Source organism: Chroicocephalus ridibundus, chromosome Z (assembly GCF_963924245.1).
Source record: "Chroicocephalus ridibundus chromosome Z, bChrRid1.1, whole genome shotgun sequence".
Classification (NCBI taxonomy): Eukaryota; Metazoa; Chordata; class Aves; order Charadriiformes; family Laridae; genus Chroicocephalus; species Chroicocephalus ridibundus.
The window spans coordinates 34511767-34535396 of NC_086316.1; the positions used below are offsets into that span (position 1 = coordinate 34511767).

Genomic DNA, 23630 nt, shown 5'->3' on the forward strand with positions numbered 1-23630 from the left:
AGGGACTTGAATAGATTCTGATGGGCTGTAATTTAAAGCATCTCCAGATTAAAGCCACAAATCATCAGCCGGGATTGCAGGAATCCCATTGATCTTCATCTTCTTATGCTAAACACCCCAATTATTCAGCTTGCAGAGAAAGTCATGCCTTAACATTGAGTTAAAACTTACACTGTTAAGGCAAGAACCAACACACCTACTAAAAGCTGATGCTTCTTTTTCCTCCTTTTAAGTCTGTGGCAAGGCTGACAGACAGTGACTTAGAAACAGATGGAGAGATGGGGGCAGCTGGGGAACAGGTAGCAGTACCAAAATAGCTCTTTGGAGTATCGTTTTTGCTTAGAGATAGAAAAAAAGCCCCAGCTTCAAACTCATTGAAAAAAGAGAAGACCACCAACAGAGAACAATTTGAATGTTCTTAAGGTAAAACTTTGTTGACTGCCATGCCTCAACTATGACTACCACCGCACATAGGACAATCTGATTAATCCTTGAGTCACTTCCATTCTGTTTCTTCCTTTTGCGAACACCAACAACAAATTTCCAGTTATCCAATTTTAAAAGAACAGAACAGGTTCACTTGTTTTGTGAACTCAATGTACTGTTCTCTGGTACAGAAAGAATTCTTCTCCCATCACCACGTAGGCAACCTAAACAGAAGGGGACACTACTTTGGCCACAACTGCTGGGAAATCACACCTCCTCCTAACAGCTGGCATGAAAAAAAAAGGAGACTAAATACCAAAGCTGCTAGAAGAAAGCTCAAATATGGTCCTAAATCAGCACACACCTGAAAACTGCCATGGGTTTAGATGCTTTTTCAGAACGGAAGACAGAATTAAGAAGAGCTGCCTGCCTCTTTTGGCTGGAACCTTGAAGTGCTTTTAGACTGGTGGGCATACTCAAAATGAATGTGTCCCTTATATGTTTATGCCAGTTAGCCTGTTCAGGGAAAGTGCAGCTGTCATGAATAGTCAGAAAGAGGGTCAGCATATTTATTCACAGCAGCTCCAGGCAACTCTTTAACTGACTCACTCCCAGTGCAAACCACTGTACTATTTTTTCAGCTCCTGTGAACCATACTTCTCTTCTTGGCATCTCATGGCATCTCAGCTACTTTTCCCCACATCTTCACCTCTCATCTTCATTATGTTGCCCCTGTATAATATCAGGTCCTTGTTGATTCTGACAAGGGTTCTGAATTTGTCTAAGAAGCACAACTGATGATCCAGTTGGGAAGAACAAAGCAAAAACAGTACTATCACCATTGTCGCTCTCACAGACCAGCTTCAGGAACATCCATCCTCTGCTGGCCTTGTCAGATAACTTGCCTTTGCATTCACACAGTTGAGAGAACCAAAAGAAGTCCACCATATGACATCTCATTTTCATTCCTGCCCTGGGGGGAGTATCTAGCAGTGAGGCTGATGAAGACATAAACAGACACATAGGAAACATATCCTTGAGCTGCTTTCAATTTAGCTCCAATACTAACTCCAGTGTGAGCCTCTTGGACATACCATGGAGCAGAAAGTCCGCTCCATCTCTGTGCTTTCAGGTCATCACTGATTTGCCCAAATGGTGTGGCTGTGGAAGTCAATTCCCACAATAGCGCTTGGAATGATTTTGTCTAGTATCTGGCTGATATTCTGAAGACTTACTTCCAGCTTTGGAAGTGAAAACTGTGTGAGAGGTCTTTTCCTCCCACTTCACCTACCTCAACTTTAGATGTATCCAGTGCAGAAACACTCAACGTGCTGTTTCAGAAAAAAACCCTCCTGCTTGTTGTTATAATTTCTGCAGGTGGCTGATGCAGCACTGAAAAAGTTAAAGGGAGCCACAGCACATAGAAATGGTTTGTGTTGGTTATGTCTTCCTTTTCTGTCAAAATACAAAGCAATGTACCTGAAGTACCTGAGAATATATCTATGCCACCTCTTGCATAGAATTATTATCTAAATTCTAGAAGACTAGGGGCATGTCTCAGTTCCAGGATACCCACAGCTCTGAGGCAGCTAATAATACAAGACCAGTCAAACTCCAAATTCTGCTGGCAGGATACCTCCCCTTCCCCCTCAAAACCTTCTCTAGTTTCACAGCACCCCTCTTTGTTCCACATGTCTACCAAGCTTTAACAAGGGAAAGCGAAGGAATAAGAGAGTAAACTGTTGCAATGAAGCTATAAAGCTGCCTGCTTGTTAGCAGACATGAAAGCACGAACCGACCACCTTCTTCTGTTTGCAAGAAGAGACCACCTTCTCCTGTTTGCAAACATTTTGAGGCAACCTAAATTGGGTCTGTATCCGTGACCATTTAGGGCATTCTCCCAGGGGATCCAAATGGGATCCATCTCAGCTAACATGGGCATCCAGCAGATATGGTAAAGAAACATTGCCTGTGCTCTCTCCATTCCCCTAAAGGGAAGCCAGTGCTTCTGGGATATCCCTTAGAAGGTCAGTTAATGTTGTTCTTTGAGGGGACCTCAGCATCTGCCAATTAGCTGTGTTGTATCCATCAGTATGTTTGCAGAAGTGATAATAAAAAGGGTCCTGGAGACCACTTCTATTGCTTTGTTAAGTCTGGAAGCTGATGCACAGTCGATTTGCTGTCAGGTTGGAAGGATGTGCTGCAGGGGGAGTGTTCTGCAAGGTCTATCCCTCATTTTAATTAATTGCTTGAATGACAACAGGGACGATTATCCCATTGTTGCAGTAGTGTAAGTGTAAACGGAGTAATGTAAGGAAGTAAGACACGCACGGCTTGATAGGAGACAGAATACTTCACATGACCAGGGAAAAAAACACAGAGCAGCTTTCAAACACACCTACCTTTCTGCAGTTCTTTACCTGGATGATGGCAAGCGGAGAGGGGCTGCCACACAGGGCAAAATTAGCATTACAAGTGCTCTCGAATAATGGCATTAAACAGACAGGGTGCAAAAACAAAGTTGTCTACCAAAAGAGGAACTTTTAAGTGCACAAGCACACTATCTGCAAGGGAGTGGGGACTCACCGGCAGTTCTGCTGAAAAAGAGACAACAGAGATCTAAACTACTGTCACAGCTAAGACATGCAAGACACTAGAAAATGAGACTAGATTGGGTTTTGTCCTGCCTCTACAATTATTACATCACTATGAGATGGAAATCAATGCTGTGTGCCAGGAAATAGCTCATATTGCAGATTAAAGAGAAGAGCTACTAAATACAGTTCTCTCATCCTGACATGTGAGCGTATCAAGCAGCAAATCATCCCGATGTTCTGAGTGATTGTGTTCTGCTGAAAACGTTTAAATGACCTGCACCCTGTTCCTTTTATTGGTGACCAGAGTATATGTCAATGCTGTATTTCATCCTTCTCTAGCAAAGAACTACCACAGATCCTGTTAAAAGACTTCATTGTCACCCTTTGGGCCAGAGAAGGAACACATGCTTACAGGAAAAAGTTGTAAATGTTCCCCAAAGGTGCTGAGATCTTCTTGAGGAAAGCACATTTTTAAAATGTTACATAATGAAACAGTCTCTAGTTAAAACGATTTATGTTACTTTCCACTGTCAAGCTGGTCTATCCATTTGAGCACTGTAATGAGCTTGTCCATAAACTTCAATGCTTCAGATGGAAAGTTACACAGACAAGTTCATAACAAGTTAATTAAAGTTTAGATAATGATGAACGGCTTTTCATGACAAATATATTCTTCCATCAAAACCAGTTCAGCTGTCTGCATCCTTGAATGTGGTGGCTGACAGGTTTGCAACACGCAGCCACATATCTGTGCTTGTGCTTATCTGTCTGACACAGGTCATGCTGCAGTGAAACCATAGCGCCAGGGGGTTTCAGATGGACCGCCACAGCTGACATCCAACCTACTTCTGCCATGGCACTGCACTGGAAGATTAAAGGCCATGCCCCAAAAAGTAGTAACAGTGTCACAGCCTGTTCAATTGGTTTCTTCTCACACATTTGTGGTTACAGGCACAATCTTGGAAGAGGGGCATGTTGTGTTCAGGCACACATTCTGCACTCATCAAATGACTAAATATAACCATACCAATACACATAAAGATCGGTGTAGGTATAAGCCAGATGGAGCTTATTAAAACCCAGAGGCCTGTGGACAGTATATGGACAGTGCTGAGAAAATGTCTGACAATTAACTGCCATTTGGAACCAGAAGTCAATGACATGCCAGGAATGAGAGATAAAGGAGAAGCAGCTCTGCTTATGATGGCAGGCTAAGGCGATAATGGACAGGGAGAAGAAAGCTCTCTGCTCCGAGTTTCTTTTCCCCAATATCCCTCGGGGGCTCAGAACATGCTGTGAAACAGATAGGACTTCCCATATTGCTTGTGAAAAACTACGTAATCCAACAGGCCAGAAAGGGAGAATAATCCCTGGATAGGCAATTCTGCCTCATTTACCGAACTGGCATGTGCTCATGATCACAGAGTCAGCCAAAAGTCAGACAGGTTTCTAAGTGGCTGATAACTTGTGTTGTCCTCTCTATCCTTGAGCAACAAAGACTGCAAGGTTAGGCCAGCTTCTCCAAGAAGAAGAAAAATCACGGCAGTACTCCTCTCTCCTCTCACTGCCCCAGTGTGAGGTTCTTGGTTTGTTTTTGAGGGCATGGGAGTGGATTTGAATGAGAGAAATGAAAACCAACAAACCCTGCTTTGTCCAACACAACTAATTTCTTATATTTAAAAATAAGTTATTGCCAGCTTTAAAGCCTGTCTTAATAAAGACCGACTCATGAGTTGATTCCCTTATAAAGGCTTTGTAGTTAAAGAGAATGGGAATAGGGACCTTGTTAAGATGAAAGCTCCATCGAGTATTTTGCATTTCAAGCCAGTTACCTCTTATCACTTTCTGTGTTTAGTTGTCTAATAAAAAGGTTAGCAAACATGAAGAGTGAACATTTCCCAGAACACAAGGAACCTCATGACTGTCTGCTTAAACCCTGAACTGAATTTAACTTTTAACTACTCAGAGACTGTCAATGGTATAATCATGGCAAGTCTCTTTGAATCTCCTTTCATTCACACAGAATGAAAATTGAGGGGAATGGTGGATAACAGGAATTGTTCTCCTACCTCTGAGCCTATAATCAATACAGTCAATGAAGGGCTCCTTCTTGTTCATATTCAATGTCCTGTACAGCCATGGTACTCTGCAGTTAGTGTGTGCACACACTAGTGGGAGGCACAGAGAGGTGACGTTCTCAGTAAGGCTAGCAGTTTTGGAGAGCTAGTCTTGTGGTTTTTCTGTGTGGCAATGAACACATCTAACAGATGGAGAAGGAGAGAAAATGCCGTCTCAGCACAGAATGGCTCTTCAAAGGGTGCCATGGGCTTTCCAGAAGGAGAGATTTGCTGGAATTGAGGTTGTGAGCAGGCTCCATCAGTTGTGGTCCTTGGTGCAGTACACCCAGCAGCAGTACAGGGTACCCTGCCACCATATAAATAAAGTCTTGCGCCTACTGCTGGAAGCTCTGAAACATGCCCCATGCATGAATGATGCCATTCCCCATCCTAGGTTAGGATGCACAACTCTACCAAAGGTCACCGTGCTTTCTCATTAAAGCCAAGGCCAGGTCTTTCTCAGGGGGAGCTGCACATACATTGCCCCGGTATAAATTGATAAAATTCCACTGTGAGTCCGGTTCATCACAAAATTACCATGCCATCATGAGCAGAGACAGAACCAAAGCTCACTGAATGAAAGCCTCTGATAGCATTAACCCCTACATTTACCTTCCCTGATAGTTCACACCAGTGCTTTCAGTGGCACCATGTGAATACTAGCCCTGCAATTCAGACTGCTGAGCTGTGTAAATTCACAGGATATCATTTATTTGTCTTCTTCCTCACTGCTGGGCCCAAGAAACACCTGGCTATAGATAATGGCAAGTACCAGAATCTAGGTACATGTTTGCAGGGAAGAAGTTGCAGCAGTCAAAAGAAGGGTAACAGGTTTATTGGTGGATAATTGTAGTGCTGAGCCCTCAAACAAGACTTTTTGTTTCATTTCCTCCCTTCTGTTGTTGTCCTGATTAGAGGTCACCGCGAAGAACAGACCCAAGCAATTCTGTGAAATACAGACAGCAGCTCTGGCTGTACTTAATAGCATTATCAAAATGTCAGTAAATTCATGCTGTTACCTCCTACCAGCTGCACCATTAAAAAAAGTCTGCTCCTAAGGAGTACATGAGAAAGGGATCCACAACAGTGCAACGCAGACAGACAAGGGTGATATACTGCTCTGTGCAGGGTGACAACATGGACATGAATCACCAGGTGCCTTCAGAGAGCAGCTGGACAGGAGCTTTTGTGACAAGGAAGAAAGGCAATAAAGCGTTATCAGGGCCAAGACCTGTCTGTCTTTCTCACATGGACTATGTAAAGCGTTCCTGGCCCTGTGAGAGTGACTAAACAAAGAGATGCTCTCTGTGCCTCTTCAGGGCAGTGCACCAGTCCTGAAGATGCTGAGGCAAGTGATGCCAATGTGATCCTTCTGCTAGGCACATATTAGATGAGGAATACCACACAGATAGCCTGTCTGATCCTGGTGGATATATTTCAATGGTTCCTAAGCTCTCCTGTTAAGTAGTTTCACTGCTGTCTTAGCACCAAAGTAAAAAGGAGAGAGATAACATCCTGACAGGACAGTTCACGAAATGAGGAAAATAAGAAGTCTGCAAGATAGGCCAATGTCCACGTCTGTGTATTTAAGTTATTGAGAGGACAGAAAATTATTGATGGAAGTCAATATAAGAGCACAGCACAGAGGCAATGCAGAAAAGCATATGAAATCATGTGCAAGTGTGTCTCAGATGCTTTTAAATTTCCAATGGCACACAGACCACTCAAAATTAAGTCTGGCTTTCCCCTTGATGTCAGCCATCTTTAAGCCAAGGCCCTCTATGGCCTTCAAGGCCCTCAAACTACACAACAGGCTTTTATCTTTTGTGGTATCTCTGATTAATCCCTCCCAACAGAGGAAAATTTCCCTATAAAGCACTACATTCTTACAAACTGTTTGAAGGTAGAAGAGTGTGATCTTTCTCTTTCATTCTAAGTGAACTGCACTTGGAGCAGATCTGGCTCTTGACCAATGAACCCATCCATCAGTCCGGTAGAGTGTCTCCGAGAATATTTGCATACTGCTTCCTTACCAGACCACTCCTCCCTGAAACGGGAAGTTCAGCACAAATACAGGAAGGAGGATTTTCCCTAGGCCCTTCTCCCTGAGCTCTTCTCTGATCACTGGGGTACTTCTTTAAGTCACAAAGTAATAAAGGCAGATGGATACTTCTTTCATGTGTTGCTGAAGACAAATGGGAATCCAGGCAGGCATGGAGAGCATCTGTCTCACACTGTGTAGAACAGACTTTGCAGCTCTGAGACCACTTTTAGAGGCTGAAGTAGAAAGTGAGCAGCACACTACAGCCAGACTTGGGTAATGGAACTTTTCAGAGTAGGAATGGGTAGGCTTCCTTTGTTCTGACATCAGGAAATGTATTTAGAGCATCAGCTTTCCACATTTTCAGAGACAGAAATAAGAGCGGAATGCCAACCGTGTTTTCATCTGGCAAAGATGTCATGCTTGAATGTGCAGGTGGCAACAGTGTGAAGGCACACTGATCAGCTGCTGGGGATGCAATAATACAGCAAGAAGCCATGCTAAGCATCCAGCCCAAAAGAGACAGAAGGTACACCTCCCACCACTTGGAGTCCATGCATAAATCCGGTGCTGGGTTCCATCCACAGCTTTGTCCCTACTGCAAATATATACCTAAAGATATCTTCTAGAGGTATCTACGTAGGAGTGTAATTTGACTCTACTTGTCGTCAGGGATTGAGAGTTCTTATTGGATCCTTTCCCTCCTTTAACTTCATGGGAAGAGGAATTTTACTTTCCAAGTTGTCCTGCACTGAACAGATTTGCTTTTGTTCTATTCCCTGAGCTTTAAGTGAGAGGACAATATAGACGAGGAAACAAATACAACACTGAGCCAATGTCTGTTCCCATTAAATACAGTATTCTTTAGCATGGACCACATGTTACCTGGCTGTCATGCCTTTAACCTAAAGGATAATTCTGTTACCAAAGACTCTGTAGGATGAGTTGTTTCCAGCTGGAGTAAGGTCACCTCCTTTGCAAACTCTACCTGGATGACTTATTCACCCTCCTGATGGCTCTGATGATTTATTAGAGAATTGCAGGTGCATTAAAATTATAAATAATGCAAAATTGTAATGTGTTTTATGTATTCACTTCAAACAAAATACAAACCACACTGTCACTGCATTTGCTGACTTTGGTCTTAATTTGGATTTAAAGCTTATTTCAAATCTTTTATAAACCAGATCATTACCTTTTTTTCCTCTCACCATGAAATGCACAACTTTTCACTGAATCACTTTTGCATTCCCTACTGCCAGCCAAGGCTATTGTGAGATGCCTGTCACCCAAAAGCTGACAAAATCAATGCCTGTCACTTAATCCCGACCATAGGTTTCATCTAACCAACAAGGCAAAAAATAAATTATTTTATCAACTTCAGTCTCTTTACATCTGTTTTATTCCCAACTGTAACACAACCAGTTATAATTGAGTTGCAGTTTAATCACCTAAGTGGGCCACCCTGCGAGGAAAAAGGGAAAAAAAAAAGAAAAAAGAAAAAGAGAAAAAAGAAGAGAGAATCTAGGTCACTCTGTTCTTAAGACAACAAAATAGATAATTGCTTGACTCCAAAGCATCCATGCTCTACTTGGGGCAGTGCCTCTGAGGACTCAAGACCCTGTTGTGCAGAATCAAACCCTTGGTTTCACTGGTCATTCAGAGCTTGTCTCTGCATTTAACTCAGGGAAAGGATTCAAGATGTGAAGCAGAGTTAAAACTGTAGCAGCTTTGTCTTCACTTTAGCCAGTGTGGAAGAACACTCTTGTCTGTGGTGGTGGTCAAGAGGATGTGTTTTACCCACCTACTTTAAGCAACTCCTAGCACATATTGTAACAACTTACAAATTGACCGTAAAAACTAAACCTCTTTTAAGTAAGATTTTGTTAATATGGACAATCTTACAAGTGAAGAGTCAAAGATGTTGTCTGCTTTCTATAAAGATACTGAGGATAGAAAATTATTTCCTGCCTCACTGGCCCTAGCTCTCCGGGCATGCACAGTTACACTGGTACTTTCTTTGAAACCCACCTGAGACCCAGTTTCCATTTTTCCCTGGTTCCCCCAGCAGCAGGCTCCCCCAGCACCTCTCTCCTCTTCCACTAGTCTGAAAAACTCTTCTAATTCCTAACTTGAGTATGTTCATAGCCAATTAATTTACATTCATACTTTTACCAATATTGTCCTTCACTGCAGTGTTTACCTCTCTTATGTATTTAGAGAGAGTAGTTGTGTCTTAACCTTTTTTCCCTCGTCATTTTAATGCATCTCCATGTAATTATAAATTTCCTCTTCCATGCTCCTTTTAATCTGTCACTGTGAATCTTGGCTAATATGGAAGAGGAACTGCTGATATTTAAACCATGCAGTAAGAAAAATAGAGAAGAGAAAGTTGCAATAGTCCCAAGAAAAGTGTTTTAAATATACAGAATGAAAAAAAAAAAAAAAAAAACCAAACCCACACCACTGAAAAAGACTTGTCTATTTCTAATGGAGACTGGTGTTTTTCTAAACACTCTCCCAAGCAGTTTTGTTGCCAGCTAGAACTGTGGACAGGAGCAGCTATGTTGGTGTGCTGGTAGTTATCAAAACCTCTGAATATTTTCTCCTTCTCCTCAATTTTTTGTTTGCTTTTATTTTGTTTCTTTATATTTTTAAATAAAATGTCTTATTTAATGAAAAAATAGATCCAAAGGAAACTGCAAAGAAAAATTCATTCACAAAGAACAAAACATTTCACTCAGTAAGAGCCACATGTTGATTCAAGGAAGAGTGGCATGCATACACTTAACTCCAGCATAAAATAAAATACGATGTCTTAGTCTCATGCAGTCTTTCTCTTCTTGATTACTGAGAAGATACAAACTGTGTTTAAAAGCTTTTCATGAAAAAAAACCAACACCATGTTTTAGTAAAACCTTTCCAAAGTCCTCTTGCAAATTAAAATTTTAATTAATGCATGCATTTTCAAGGAATTTAATGGTCATGTATGCTTAGGACAGGCACTGGAACAGAGACCAAGCAGTCCCACACAGTTTCTCTCCACTCAGGCGGCGTGCAGAAAGTCTCACACTACGTGCAATAACATGGTGGGAGGAAAGGAAGATGAACAAGAAAGTTTCACTGACAATATCAAGAGAAGGACAAGCTTTCAAGTCTATTAAGTACACATGTTCAGCTCTGCCAAGCACCAAGAAACAGAAGAAGGAGTAATAGAAGGAAAAAAGAATGCTATTTCCTTCCCATGAAGGGAATTGCAGTATTCAGGTGCCCATAAGTCACACTTGACTCTGTCTTGCTCTTAGGGTAATGGAGTCACATACTGCTTCCTATGCAACGGGGCTGTGAGAGATACCATCTAACCTAGAGATCAAGTGACCTTTTCAAGTACACCCAGGGTTCTCCCAAGGACAAGGCCAGCAGTTGAGACAACCATCTCCCACTCAGTTACCTTGAAAACAAGATTCAAACGTTCAAATGTCTTTTCCAGTGGTCAACTTTGCCTTTGCTCGCCAGCAAAACAGAGGAGGTGGATCCAGGCATACAGAGACATGGCAGTTCAGCTGTCTGCCAACCTAAGCATTGACACACATTTCTTTGTCATCCCTTTTCCTTTAATTGTTGTCTGCCTTCCCCTTTGTTGCTCCCATTCTCTCAGGAGACAAGAGTTATCAAAACAGCTCCACCATTCCAGAATTGTGTTTATTTGTTTCTTTCTTTATTTTCCACAGAAGATAATTCACAGCCATTTGAATCCCAAATTTCTGTTATGTTGCATGTTTTGCATTCCTTCAAGGTCAGTATCACTGCAAATAAGCCACAAGACTCAAATTATGCTGCAAAAGCATAAGTAGCTGCTAAGAATCTTCTTTCCTGTAGGTAATGACAAATTCAAATTGTAAAAATATGCACATCAAAGCAGAAGATTAAATTTATTGTTTGTATTAATTCATTTCTGCAGTGACAGCATACATCCAATTTGAAATTGGGTTATTTAAAACTGCAGGGGGTGGAAATCAATTCTTGAATTGCACAGTGTGATCATCGATTTATCCCTAGTAGAGAGACACAATTTGTTTAAAGTATTTTGTTTCTAATATGCACTGTGATTTGTACCAGTGATAGGAAGATCACTAGTAACCTTTGCCATGCCTGTAATTGCAGCTGTTACCCTTTAGCAAACCACATGATCATCTGCCCAGAAATCTGTGGAAATTCTCAGCCTTCTCAGCAAAGCCTTACATCCTTTGAGACACGTACTCCAGCCACTAAAGCCAACCTGCAACAAACAGAACTGACTATATCCAAGCCCTCACAATCAAGCTATAGGTGAGAAAATAAGATGGCAACCAACATCATAGTTCTCAAAGCCATAACTTAGCAAATGTTAATGTTCCGTGCAGCCTTGAGCAAGCACTTGATTCCAGCACATGGAATACAAAGGCAGTGCAGAGTTACAACCCCCCGAAGAGGAGTGTCCAACGCTAAGGCAGAGTGCTCTCTGCCCCTTTACTGAAAGAGGAGAGTCAGAGAATTTGGAAGAGCCTCAGCATGCTGCATTTGCAGCTGTTGGAAATGGGAGTAGAAATTCTGCATCTTTGAGGAACTAATGTCCCATAGTCACCCCGTTATGAACCATATTCCCTCTCCAAGGGCTGAAAAACTGTGGGTTCCCACCCTAGAGAACACTAGAACTTGTATTTATCTCTAAGTCTCAACACCAGCCTCTTCTATTCCCTCTCTTTCCTCTCTGAGCACTATCACATAATGTTCGAAAAGTGGATGATGATATTCAAACAGAAAAGCATGCATTTGCATGCTCTCTGACATGAGACAAGCCAGTGGCAACACACTACAGATCTGTCCCTTTCTTCCTGCCAGTCTTTCCTGCTTACTGCCGTTCCTCTTCCAGGCCTCCTAAGCAATTTGGTGGCCTTCAAAAGCTGCTGCAGCTGTCACAGGTTTCATAATGCAATTTCCCACGCAAACATTTTGCTGCTGGAATGGATGTTTGTGCTGTTGGCCTTGGGGGAGCTCCAGAAAGAAAGAGACATTCCTGCCCTCCATAAGGATAGGACTTAAGAATGGACAGCTTTTGCAGAGATTACTTAGGCATTTTGGAGCCCTGTACCTTACTGCAGTACTAGCAAACACGAATGGTCTATACACTCCCAACTTAACTCAGCAAGATTTCTAAACCCATGTAGCCCTCATGGATTTGATTTCATAGTTTTACCTTCATTGTAATCTAAACAAAGCCCTCCAATGTGCATCAGCATTCATATACACCAGCCTTCTCTAATGGCTGTCCTTTTGCCAGCACATAAGCAAGTGAATAGGTCTCCACAGCTAACTAAATCAACTAAAGTCTGAACTTCCCTCTTCCCAAGGGCCAACACAAAGGCAAACAAGTGGTTTACATTTTCAGAGTCCCATTTCACCAGGAGGGTCTGAATAACTGTAATGCATCATGTACTAGACTCCTGCCCAGCTCCAAATCCGCTCCTGCAGATAATGTTTCCTATGCAACACAGGCCAAAAATCAAGAACTGTCAAACTCTATTTGTGCCGAAACTATACAGCTGGCAAGAAACCACCACTTTTCTCTGCCCCCATGAGATCTAATTTCAATTATGAAAGACAGAAAAAGAGAAAAGCCAGAAAGATTCAATTGTATGGCAACATATGCCAAAATGAAAAGTATGCAGAAATACTTTCAAAGTGGACAGAGAATCAAAGAGAAGCATCTTTTGTTCTGCCATGGAGGAATCATAATAGACATGAAATTTCCTTATTTCTCTCTCTCTCCCCACTCTGAGAGAGAAAACTTCCTGGTTATCCATGTCGCTGCACTCTAAGCAGGCTCTCGGCAAGCAGATGCTCAGCAAAGAAATTTTAGTTGAGCTCTTTGTGGTGTATCTCTGTAATCAGCAGGCTGAAGGTTGCTCATTTCCTCCAAGGACACTAAATTAGCACACTGCTCTCAGTGCCTGCTTACAAATAAGACAAACAGAAGTAAGAACCCAGCAGACACAAGTGAGAACATTTGTACAATTCTAACAGCAGCAGGCCCAACAGAGGCAAGCAAATATAAAAGGAAGGCTTCTCAAGAAAGCCACAGGAAGAAAGGACCTGGCCAATTTTCCTCCTCCTGGTTTGGATCATTAATGGAATAAATCAGATGACCCTCGCTGTAGTTGCTTCACTGGTATCATCTCCACAGTCAACTATTTCATTTCCTTGGAAAATAACCTGCTCCTTGGTTTTAATGGGAATTCCTGAAGAACAAAATAAGCCCTATAGGTTACCATATGAGGATCTAGCATCAAATAAACAAACAAGGAAGATCCAAGGCTTGTATAGATTAATCAGCCTTGAACAGCTGTAGAACCCACGTTTAGCTTGTTTTTCTGGAAGCACTGAGATGCCTACATGGGATTTTCCTTTCTATCCTTGTCTTGGCAACAGGCATCATGATTGCACTCAACTTAATCCGATACCTTAATGAAAATCTCTTTGCTAGCAATATTCATTAGAAAAAAAGGCCTATAAAACCATTCCTTGTGAAAAATGTATCCATCACATATCAACACTACCTCTTCATCTTCAAAATGTCATTTAAATGCATATACTCAAAACACCAGACAAAGAAAAAAGGGATCCATAAAATAATAAAACAATAACACAACCATACTACATACCGAGGATAAAGAATTCATCTTATACTCTTACTCACTAAAAAGTTTATAGAATACACTAGTATAGAATAGTATAGTTCAGTGGAAGGGACCTACAATGATCCTCTAGTCCAACTGTCTGACCACTTTAGGTCGTTACTTTAGGTTAAAGCATGTTATAAGGGCATTGTCCAAATGCCTTTTAAAAGCTGAGAGGCACTGGGCATTGATCACCTCTCTAGGAAGCCTGTTTGACCACCCTCTCAGTAAAGAAGTGTTTCCTAATGTCGTCTTAACCTTCCTTGACACAGCTTTGAATCACTCTCACATGTCTTGTCACTGGATCCCAGGAAGAAATCAACACCTTCTTCTCCACTTCCCTTCCTCGGGAAGCTGTAGAGAGCAATGAGGTTGCCCCTCAGCCTCCTTTTCTTCAAACTAGACAAACCCAGAATCCTTAGCCACTCCTCACAGTACATGCTTTCCAACCCTTTCACCAACTTTGTTACCCTCCTCTGGACGCATTCAAGTACCTTAACCTCCTTTTTAAATTGTGGTGCCTGGAATTGCACACAACATAGGCAGAAGTTATCTGAGAACAAAAGTAGATGGTCCCCCCGTATCTACCACATGCTACAGTGGGCTGTAGACCTCCTGTGTCATCTCCAGTTCTGCAGTCTTTGTGATTTGGAAGCGCCTGACTGCAAAATGAAAGACCTCATGTGTCACAAGTTTCAAGTATAATAGGCAATAGGCACCTCAGAAGTAAATATCAGCACTACTTGTTGGCACCACAACTTGCAGTTCTGCATTACAGTTTCTGTCGTGCTCCAGAACTTCGTACATTAACATAAGCAGTGGAGAACAGTGTAACTGGTGCATGAGGTCCTGGAGCAGGAGAGGCTTAACAGAGAACGGCAAGTTTGAGAAACAAGAGGCTGAGTTGGAGGAGGAGAAGGCAGAAACCAATGTGTTTATTTCCCTGTCTGTTCCACCCTGGACAGGTCTGTATTGCCTCTAACTGCACTCAGTCTTACTGACTTCTCCAAGGAAAAATCAAGGACTTAATCCTTATATCACAAGCAAGTAAAGTGAGGCAAATGCAGCAGCAAAATGTACACTTCATAAGACACAAAAAAGGCCGCTGCTAAGATGTTGTTAAACACTAGTACAGTTTCCACTCAGGTTTATCTGGCATTCACATACACTCACACCTTCACTAATGTAAGCTTAGCACACGGGCTCCTTTTTCAGAGATTATAGACAGTGACTGAAATCCCATTATCTTCAGAAGAGTTTAAATCTCTGCCTATCTTCAAGGACAAGGGGACTCCCTCTGGACTGTGTTTTGTGGTATACCTAGCTAAACCAAAGCTGCCTGTAAGGGACATGAAGTAGGTAATCCCCCCTGTTGACATATTCCAGATGGGAATCTGGTTGCATTTGTCTTCTGCCTACAGTATTTTAAGAATCCATATGAACCAAAACAAGACACCAGTGAATCTCGACAGATAAAGTGAATGCCAAGCAGCAGTCATCACTCTAAGCTGCTGACAATAAAACAGAAAATCATGCCTGTAATATAGTCCCTTGAATATCTATCCATAAACTCAAAGATACCCTTCCTCCTGATGGGGCATGCATTGCACAATGAATTTAAGGGGTACTGGTAGCATGAAGAAGATATGCATCATTATATATGAAATGAATTATATGATTTACCCACAGGCTGACATTAGGAAAAGTCACTGGGTAAGCCAGGCATCCCAGCTAGACATGTCTCTTATCCATGGCAATAAAAGGAGCATGTTAAAAGGGCCCTGCACAACACCGTGTAATACAGAGTTAGATCTATTGTGTGTTCTGTATATCCATATATTCAGAGCATTCTGGTCTGCATAATGCTAGTTTCTGCTGTAAGAAGTCTTTCTCTCGTCTGTCACGTCATGATCCAAACTCGCACACTATGGCTAAATTCCTTTAGGGACCATTCCAGGTGCTTCACTTCCAGCTTTTTCCCAGGAAGTCATACCCCTTGGTCATGAAAACAATACTCCAGAGCTCTGACCTGACTTGGCAAAGAGCACTCCTGATGTAAAATGCAATCACAAAATCACTCTGTTGTCTTCATTTAGTGAACTGTCCCAGGAAGAGCAAAGTGGCCAAAATCCCAGTTCCGGCAGCGTGCAGCTGATTGCCTTATACCACACAGAAACAGCAGGGTTCTGCAGACCCTCTTCAACAACGATAAAACAAGAGAAAGAACACATTCTACTTCAGCAATGCAATAACCTGCCAAATCGATTCCACAAAACCTAAATCCTGTACCAAACAAAGCAACTCTACACAACATACCTGCCTTTCCTTGCTTGCTGACTTGGCTTACCTACTTTTCAAAACACCTTGCTGACTTCTTCCCCTCTGACTGGCAAAACTCAAGGAAAAACAGATCTGATTGTCCTGTGCCATTAGAGACAAAGGAAATGTCTTCATGGATTGCTTCAAAGGCAATGGGAAAACTACCACAGGAGTGTTCTGCTAAGGTTTTTATTTATTCTTAATTAAGCAGAGTGTGAGACTTCCTCTTCCTCAAGAAGGTGAGCGAGGAGGTGGGAGAGCAATTCTGTTTTCCTTCCAGTACCTCCTCTGATCACTCCAATATGGTAAAACCTGGTCCCAAAGTCCTCATTTGCTTCAGAGCCCTGCACAGTCCTGTCCAACAGGAAAACAACAAAAGCAGGCTCTTAGCTACCATAAGATCTGGCCTAAGTCCCAATTTGGTGCTGGATACCGGGAAAAGAAAATTCCATGCCCATAATGCTCAGACAAGGAAACCCCATTGGCCTGTGGCCTTTCTGAGGTGTCCCCAGCTGAGATAGTGAAAGGCTTAAGCTGTCATAGCCGTAGGTGGTCTGCAAGCAGTATCTATAGCATGTATGATTCTCTGTAAATTGGAGGGGACCTTACTGAAAAAATTGCAATATTTTTTTCTTTCTTCCAGGGGTGCCAGAAGATATTTTGGGGATGGGATAAGGACTTCTGCACCACTCAAAAAGTCCCAAGCAGAGAGCAAAATGAAAGTGTTCTGGGAAAAGCCACATTAAACTAAAACCAGAGAGCCATGAAATCCACAGGAATATCTCCCTGAAAATGGGGATAAGAAAAACACTCATTCACTGATCACACTATGCATGTATCCTAACCAAAGCAAGCCTGTTACCCACCAGAGGTTTGGTGCTTTTCTCAGTTTGGGCATCTCCCTCTGGATGTCAGAACTTGCAGACAAAAAAGTGTTCTGGCCCCATAATTAAGGAAACAAACTGTAACCTCATGTCCTTGGTTTGCTGTGTCTGTACGGTCAGATTTCACGCTTGCATCAGCTTGGGCTTTAAATTCAGTGGGAAAACAGTGTCCAAAAGCACCTTTATTTTCCATGTTATATTTGCCCTGGGACATCTTGTTTTTCCTCTTTGAAACTATTTCTAATTTTAAAATAGGTCTCTGCTTAATGAATTATAATTTCCTGGATTTTACCACTCTGCAGAGACTTCTCCTTTATTGAGTAAACGGGCAAGTTCCAGACACATTTGCTAATACATCAAGTCATCTGGCAGAAGTGATGACTTCTGGGCAGACGCCCTGGGCAGTGTCTTGACAGACATCAGAAACTCAGGCTTCACTAAAAGATGGCTTTTGAATTTGCCTTCTCAGCAACTCCTATTACAATGCAAATCCTGACACCAGCATGCAACGTTATGTTAGAATGAGTGTCTGCCCAGAGTAAATGCTGCTAAGCGTGGCCAGACACTGCTTCCAACTCAGGTTAGTCACTAAACTGCAAGAAAGGGCATGCATCTCAGCTGTTACTCCTTTGCCACAACCCTCCTCCCTCTGCCTTTAACTGCAGTCTCTAAGCAGTTATTTCTCTTTAGTGGATTCCCTTATCTCCAGCTTCAGTGGCTATACCTCCAGTTTGCACGTACACTTGTTCCTTTCTGTGCAAGCAACCTTATTCACACCATAGTGAACAGTGCAGAGCCTTCTTGTCAAAACTATTTCTCCTTTAAAACAGGCACGGAGGAGTAACAAAAAGTATTGCCATTATCTTCTCACATAGATATCTTCATATCTTGCTATTTTGCGCAATCAAATTAGACCCTTTCCTCTCCAGTTTGATCTTACATTCAAAACACCCTAGCTAAAACTTAAGTAGCTTACTGTATTCTTAGCTTAATTTTGACTAACTTAATTTTGCTCCCTTGGTGAGAGAAAAAAAATGCCAGTTCCTCTGCTTTCAAAGAGGAAAATCATGAATCCATGTCATGGGACAGAGTCCTGCAGTAAATGTTGAAGCTGCGTATGATATCAATAACACCATGCATGAAACATTCCCACGGTCTCATGACTCCACAATTTCTCCAAAGAAAAATGCACGCATGAGATAACAGCGTAGAAGTGAATGATCAGAACAACTTCATTGACTTCCTGTGAGGCCAACTGCTCCAATTCACCACAGCAGCCAGCATTCAGTATGTGACAGCCTTTTTCTGACTGAGTGTTCAGGCCAAGCAGCCCAGAAAGGCAGCGTAACTGTGGCAGAACAAGGGAATCTCATTCCCAAATGTTTCTGCATTGTTTTCAGTTTCTGTCCCCCACACCACTACCTTTTATATTTCCCACCATTAGGTTAAAATGGTTCATCATGCATGGAAAGAAATACATTGAAACCATGTATAAAAGTTGGCCACAAGTCCAGGTGGGGGGCACGGGGATGGGAACTTTATTACTATTTCACTAGTTATTGCAGCAATATTCTTACTAAAAACAATGCTCCAAATACCAGGTACAAAAATTTATGCACTGACTGTTTTTTGGTCAAGGTCCAGCCAACATTTATGGGCAGGGTGAAAAAGGGGCTTACACACATGCACAAAATTCTCTTTGGGTTTACTCTAGCTAAACCTCTCTGTAACATTTGCAAAGCAAAGCAAGACCTGTGCACTGTACAGCAGCATATGCAGCCAGCTGGTCGGGTGCCAGGTTAGGCATGACCCAGGGCCTGCACACCTTGTGTGGGAGGTCTTTCCCTTGACACGGGGCTTTGGTCTTTGCTTGTTGCTGCCCTCTCCTGCTCAGATTGTTCAAGCGCTTGGCTCTAGGATCATGAATCGGTGATAGGCATGCTCTTCCGGGTCCCCTAACAGCTCTTTAAGCTGCAGACCTTACCACAGCCCCATAGCAGTCCGTCCTCTCTCTTGCACAGTGCAAAGGAGGGGGGGGGTGGGGAGGGATGCAAGACTTCTCATGTACCAACCGCACTTACCTCCTAGAGCTTGTTTCATAACAAAATCCATGTTGATGGCTTAGGGGTGCTGCCCACCTTCACACCTCACGTGCGCAGAGACCAGGAATCCTTGGAGGGCAGCCTGCAAAGAGAGACAATCAAAAGAGGAATAGTGTCTGTAGGAGAAGAAAAGCCTGATGTGTGGTCTTTCTCAGCTCTCTCCCCACAGCCTTCCTCCCCTTGCCTGAGTGTAAGCAAGTTTCCAGACCCCCAGCCCTCCAGACAGGACAAGGCACCCGGGGAGCGGAGCTGCATGCTAGCAGGCAGGGAACGGGTGTGAGGAGAAGGTAAGGGGACACTGTGGGCCCCCCAGGCAGGGCAGGTGGCCGGGAGTGAGCCTGGAGGAGCACTGCGGTGCTCCCGGCTTGTCTCCAGCAGGCGGGCATGAAGGCGTTAAACCTTTGAACTTTCTCATTTCCCCGCCTGCCTCTCAGCCCTCTCGGTTTTCGGAGGGCTAGCTCCGGAGTGGCAGCTCCGCCGGGGACAGCCGAGGGGGCATTTGAAGGTGAAGCGCTCCGCAAGTGCCTGGGAGGGCAAGCGGGGGAAGCTGGGCGACTTGGTTGCGGATGCAGCCCGGGCGACGGGATGGAGAGCACGGATGCGGGGCAGGCTTCCCCACCCTAGCCCCTCAGCAACCTCACCCAGAACGACTCCAGCGCAATGCCAGGGAGGACTGCACCTCCTCAGGAAGAGCCGGGACGGCTCAAGGTTGTGACCGGCCAGCCTCAGGTGCGGCACAGCAGCCCCGCCGCCCAGGCTGCTGCCTCCCTCTGCTGGCCCCGGCCGCGGGGAGCGGCGGGCTCGGCTCCGAGGCAGGCTGCGACCCCTCGCCCCGTACCGGGTCACAGCCGCGCCGTGGGGCTGTGCGGCCCGCCAGCACCTGGGAGGACAAGGGCTTCTGCCATCCCTGCGTGCCCCCACCCCGCCTCTCCCGGCTGCCCCTCCGCACGCCGGCCGGCACGGCCCGGCCCGCCCCGGCGCCAGTACCTGGCTGGGCTGCGGGCGCAGTGCTGACCTGAGCTGTACCGGGTCGGCGGCAGGTGGCTGCTGCAGCGCCTCCGCTTCTCTCCTTCTCCGCACCGCTCTGCTCCTAGAGGCTCCGGCCGGCGCCCATGTGCCTGAGGGCCGCCGGGGAAAGCGCGGGGTGGGGGAGAGACAATGAGTCCAGAGCTTCTCCCTACTTTTCCCCCGCGCCCCTCTTTTTATCACAGGATTTCCGGACCATCCCACCGACACGGTCCCTCCTTCCTCCTCCCCTCGTTGCGGGTGCTGGGCTCCCTCCCTCCCCCTGCCTCCGGCTCCCCCGCCCCTTCTCTGCGCCGCCCTCGCACCTCGATGCTCGCCGCGGAGGAGGCCCCCGGCGCTCCCCAACCCCGGGGAGCGGAGGGGTGCGTGTATCTGCATGCCTGTCCCCCACCCTATCCCCGGCTGTCTGCAGCAGCCAGGTGTCCTTGCGCTCTGCCGTGGTGGAAGGAGGGGAGGCTGTGAGCCCGCAGTTGCATTTTGCAATTGCTTCCTTGCGTCTCCTCGGGCGTCAGTGTGTGTGTGCCGGGGGAAATCTCTGCAAATACAGCTTCCCGGAAAAGGGGGAGGGTGGGAGTGCGATCCGCGTCCTCTGTTCTGGGTCCTCTCATCCCCTAGGTCCTGGAAGGAGTTGGAGAGGCAAGGAAGAAGATAGGGAGAGAGCAGAGCCGCCTTCTCCCTCCTTCGCCTCGGATTTTACTGTGGCCGGAGAAGGATCTCTGGCTGCTCGGCTCAGTTATCTCGCTATCCATCGGTGTTTGCAGCCTAGAAGGAGGTTGGGGGTGGGGGGAGAGGGGGGTGGAAGCCGGGGGAAGGGGAAAGTCGTCTTCCTGCTGTTGCCGGTTGGAGGGCACCAGTGCACCGACCCGTTGTTCAGCCCGGATTCGGGACGGCATCTGAAGATAAGGAGGAAGGAGGTGCGTGCGGCGCTACGTGGCAAAGCAGAGCAATACCCCGTCACGGCACCAGCACCCACCTTTAGGGATGCTGACAGCTGGCTTGGGACCGGGTTGCGGAGGGGACGAGCTCTGCCGCTGCTACGCCCTTCTGTCGCCAGCAGGAGAGGTGGGACAGCAGCCCCCAGAGCAACTGGAGGAGGGGGGTGGGGGGGAGCGGAAATGGTGCTGGCAGAAGTGGGAGCCCGAGGGTGGGGGAATAGCGGCGCAGACATCCTGGGGAGGCACTGGCATGGCCACCGCGTCTGAAGGTCGGGGAGGGTCGCGGGGCCGCACCTGGCACTGCGGGGAAAGTCACGCAGGTCCAGCAGGCAAACCAATCCCCCTCGGGGCAGCGATGCCGGCCACCACGGCTCCGCAGCCTGCAAAGCTCTCGGGTGCCAGCTGCAGATGCGGGAGGGCATGCTTCTATGCTCAGGACAGCATCTACCCACCTGGGTCTGCCTCGGTGCCCCATGCCTGTCAGCGTTTAAGAGGCAATTGGACAATTTACTTAATAACATGCTTTAACTTTTGGTCAGCCCTGAAGTGGTCAGGCAGTCGGACTATGTGGTCATTGTATGTCCCTTCCACTGAACTACTATTTTTCCTACTCTTTCCCTTTCTCTTTCCCTTTCCCTTTCCCCTTCTCCTTCTTTTGATGTCCCAGAAAGCCACTTTTCCAACAGACACTAGTATCAGCCTAGGAAGCTCAGCTGACTAGGCATGTGCTGCCCTTTTACTAACACACTTCAGAAAGGAAAAATTAATACCCAGAGGGGGTGGGAAACCCTCTTGCTTTAAGCCTTAACTCACCCCAGGATTTCCAATCCAAAGGGCATACTGGTACCTATTTGATGCTCTCTTTTCCATACATATTGTAGCAGGGGCTCAACATAGATGGCTGCACCCAAGAAACAAACCTGGGATCCTGCTGGAGCTTGAACTGTGCAATTAACACAGTATTTCGAGGTCTGTGTTGCCTCCCCAAGCACCCATATAATTTTGAGCAGGGCTTGGTTTGGGTTTGGGTCTGCCATACAACATCCCACATTCTTGTGAGGCATTATGTGATTGCTCTTGGAGAGGAGGATGGTGTGCCCACACTACTAAACCTCCAGGTGCACATCTTGCTCTTATACCCTAGAGTCTGGGAAAGAACAATTCAAATGCCCTCAAACACAAGAATCAGAGAAGTGTGGCCTAATAGCTAAAACACCTAATTGTGTAAAATCAGGTTTCTCCTCCCTGCTTTGGGGAACCTGGTGCATGCTATGTCAAGCAACTTCTGCAGCAGCCAAGGGTCAGTGCAGCCAAGTGGGCTTGCTGAGAAATGTCATCCTTCCTGTCCACAGGCTCCTTACAAGCCTTGCAATGACAAACGTCCTCCCTTGCGTGCAGAGAAAAAAAGTGGTGTCATTCACAGGGCTTTCAGAAGCCAGGAAAAACAATATACACATCAAGGAGAAGACCCTGTGAGAGGTCCCTGAGCTTCTTGTAGACCTGTTTAGAACTTTTGGTCTGTCCCCAGAACCAGCTGACTCTCCAAAGGTCAAGTGCCCATCGTTCTGACCCCAAACTACTCCCACTTTTTCCAGATTATACAGCTGCCACAGAAAATCAAGACACGTGAGGCGGTGAAATGTGACCCCAACATCAAATACTTCACAGCTCCCTCTCCTTCAGGAGAACCAGGCGCAGGATCACCAAACCACAAATCCCACTGAGATACTCCTAGTCCCAGCTTCAGTATTGATTCCCTACACCAAGTGCCAGCTTCCAAGCAACTCCCATATGATGCACCTTCAAGGTGAAAACCTGAATGCTTGTGAGCCTGATTTGGGTACCATCTATCCAGGTGATACACTGACTTATCATCAGGAAAAATCACACCAGTACACTCCTCACCACACAGGGTTCAGGCACAGAGACAAGAAAGAACACAGTCAAAAAGCGGTGATGTAGGTAATAGTGGTCCCAGAAAGGCTTCTGGAGAAGGCTTTTACATTTGAAATTGAACAGAGGAGTTGTGACTCAACCTTTCCTCAATTTTCTGAGAAACCCAACTGGATGGATGGACTCATGGGGATCTGTTATGTCACTTACCTGAAACACATCACTTCTGCAACCAGAGAAATAGCAGCATTGCCCCCTCATGGCAATGAGGCAATGACCCCATGGATCTTTTTTCTGATGGCATTTAACAATATATTCTGTCCAGAATACTTTATGAATATGAATCTGGCAGTAATGAAATTTAATAGCATATTTACTGGACAGAAACAAATCTCAGAAATAAGTGTTTCCTTAACAGAGCAAGGGATGGAGATTGGGATGTGTATGGGCGATCTATTCCAGCACTCTGGACAGAGGAGAACCGCCTCACACATCGCAGCTACCGCCGACACCTCCAACGCTTCCCAAAATACCAAAGCCAGTCCTCAGTCTGGTTTGCACTGTGTGACTGAGA

General features: G+C 45.1%; 1 protein-coding gene across 3 annotated transcripts in view; it reads right to left on the reverse strand.

The window, feature by feature from the left end:
- The window catches only part of CPLX1 (complexin 1), a 106410-nt gene extending 85951 nt beyond the window's left edge, over window positions 1-20459 (reverse strand). Inside the window, exons 1-2 of one of the 3 annotated variants that reach the window (XM_063320633.1) lie at window positions 20218-20459; window positions 19182-19284 (exon numbers count right to left, since the gene is read on the reverse strand). In XM_063320633.1, coding sequence (XP_063176703.1) covers window positions 19182-19212 — 31 coding nt within the window. In that variant the 5' untranslated portion in view covers window positions 19213-19284; window positions 20218-20459. Of the gene's footprint in view, window positions 1-19181; window positions 19285-19843; window positions 19866-20189 lie in introns of those variants that run through there. The other 2 variants (XM_063320634.1, XM_063320635.1) reach the window with 2 other exon arrangements.
- Between the last annotated feature and the right edge of the window lie 3171 nt (window positions 20460-23630).